This window comes from Humulus lupulus, chromosome 2 (assembly GCF_963169125.1).
Source record: "Humulus lupulus chromosome 2, drHumLupu1.1, whole genome shotgun sequence".
NCBI lineage: Eukaryota > Viridiplantae > Streptophyta > Magnoliopsida > Rosales > Cannabaceae > Humulus > Humulus lupulus.
Window position 1 is genome coordinate 52,998,802 of NC_084794.1, and position 1,812 is coordinate 53,000,613.

Sequence of the window (1,812 nt, forward strand, 5' to 3'; positions counted from 1 at the left end):
CCTTTGTCTTTAATTATTGTGTTTGTACTGTTTACTGTTACTGCTCCCTCCAATAGCTAAATGACAGTAGCCAACTTTCTGAGTACTAGATAGAATGATAGAACAAAAACATTGAAAATTCAAGACCTTTGATTTATGATCATCTCATTAGAAGGTAGAACAAACATTCCAAAACCCCAGTTGAGGAGATAACACAAATGAGATGAAAAGGCAAGGCATATATAGAGGGGTCTTATATACATATACATATATATATATATATTCCTCCACTTTGATAGAATGGGCTGGCATGTATGCCAGTCACAAGACAGAGACTTGTGTTGGGAAAAATTATTTGAAAATAGTGAAAAAATAAAAATAAAGGAGAGGTTGTGCTCTCTCTAACATATGAAAGAACATGGGGGGAGCTTTTGGTTTTCTCCAGTTGTATAGTAGTGATCAGCTCATCTGTATTCAGCACAAAAAGCCGTCTGTTCAATTAAGTTGACAATGACAAAAGTGAAAATGACTTTTTATATACTTTTTATGAAGAGCTTAACAACCCTTTTGTTTTCTTATGTTGATTTTTATTTTTCCCTTCTTTAAATTGAAATATAGTCCTTAAAGATACTTTCATTCAAGTTATATTATAGGCAATTATTAGTACTCTCTCTTCTTATAACAATCTTGTACTTCCTCTCTTCTTTCTCTCCACTTCACCTATACAAATACATATTATACACACGCATATATATAAGAGAATGAGTACAGAAGGATGTAGCAGCAGTGAATCCGGGTGGACAATGTACATAGACTCTCCAATGCAGGAAGATGAAGGTGATTGCAGCACTAGTTATAATGAAGGTGACAAGAAGAAGCTTCTTACTACATACCGCCACACCGATGCTGAAGATGAAGATGGTGTTCGCAGTGATGATTCAATGGCTTCTGATGCTTCATCTGGTCCTACTTATCATCATCATCTTCACAATACTGCTCGATCACACCGCGATTACAGTAAAGAGGCTTCTAGGCTCAAGCAGGACAAGAAGCAATTTGCTACTCCTAATAAAAAAGGTAAAAAGGAGAAGACAATTGGTGAAAAAAGTAGTAGAAGAAAATGAACACTTAACAAGTCATGTTCAAAGGTTTCGTAATTTTGTATTATGTGCATCTCATCTTCCTTCTTCTCAGATTCAATTCTAAAAGAATGGATGGAAAGGGAAGGACTTTGTTCAAACTTTTCACTGTAATTGAATGGAATTCTTTTTCTTCTTGTACCTGCAGACAAAATATACCTAGAAGTGGAAGAATATTGATCTAGAATTTGTCATTTTTTACAGCATAAGAGCTTAGGTGTTGTTTTTTAACTTTTCCCATGTTTTTTAACCATTAAAATACTTAAGTTATTGTCCATATAACATGAACCAAAAGAGGTGAGGTCAAGTTCAGTCAACTTAAATTGAAGAAGACAAGTCTCAAAAATCTTATCAATAGTTCAAAATGTGAAGAAATGGGTGATAAGTAGATCAAATTGAGATGGATAATGGTGATAAGTAATTTTGATAAGAAGTTTACAAGAAAAATGAACTAAGTAAAAAGTCTTCCATTTAAAAAATTGCATACCAAACTAGATGATGTGGAATATTTGGTGTCTAGATAATAAGCTAAGAAAAACAGGGTGTATGTTGTGCTGGAAAGAATAAAGATGAACCTAGGAAGACAAAATGCCAACCTATTAGAAGTAAGAAAAGGCATTTGTGACTTGTATAACCTCATCCTGCAATTTAGGTGATGCAATGGTAACAGCTAGGCGAGTACCATGTATTGGTT

The 1,812-nt window shown here is 34.0% G+C and overlaps 1 protein-coding gene across 1 annotated transcript; it reads left to right on the plus strand.

Annotated features, from left to right (window-relative positions):
- Window positions 1-606: 606 nt before the first annotated feature.
- LOC133816033 (protein SOB FIVE-LIKE 3-like) lies at window positions 607-1,259 on the plus strand. Its single transcript, XM_062248743.1, has one exon. The coding sequence runs from the start codon at window positions 741-743 to the stop codon at window positions 1,101-1,103; it is 363 nt and encodes a 120-aa protein (XP_062104727.1). The 5' UTR covers window positions 607-740; the 3' UTR covers window positions 1,104-1,259.
- Window positions 1,260-1,812: the final 553 nt, after the last annotated feature.

Bases quoted from the DNA above. Each gene is read 5' to 3' on its own strand.
- LOC133816033 (XM_062248743.1), top strand. From the start codon at position 741: ATGAGTACAGAAGGATGTAGCAGCAGTGAATCCGGGTGGACAATGTAC.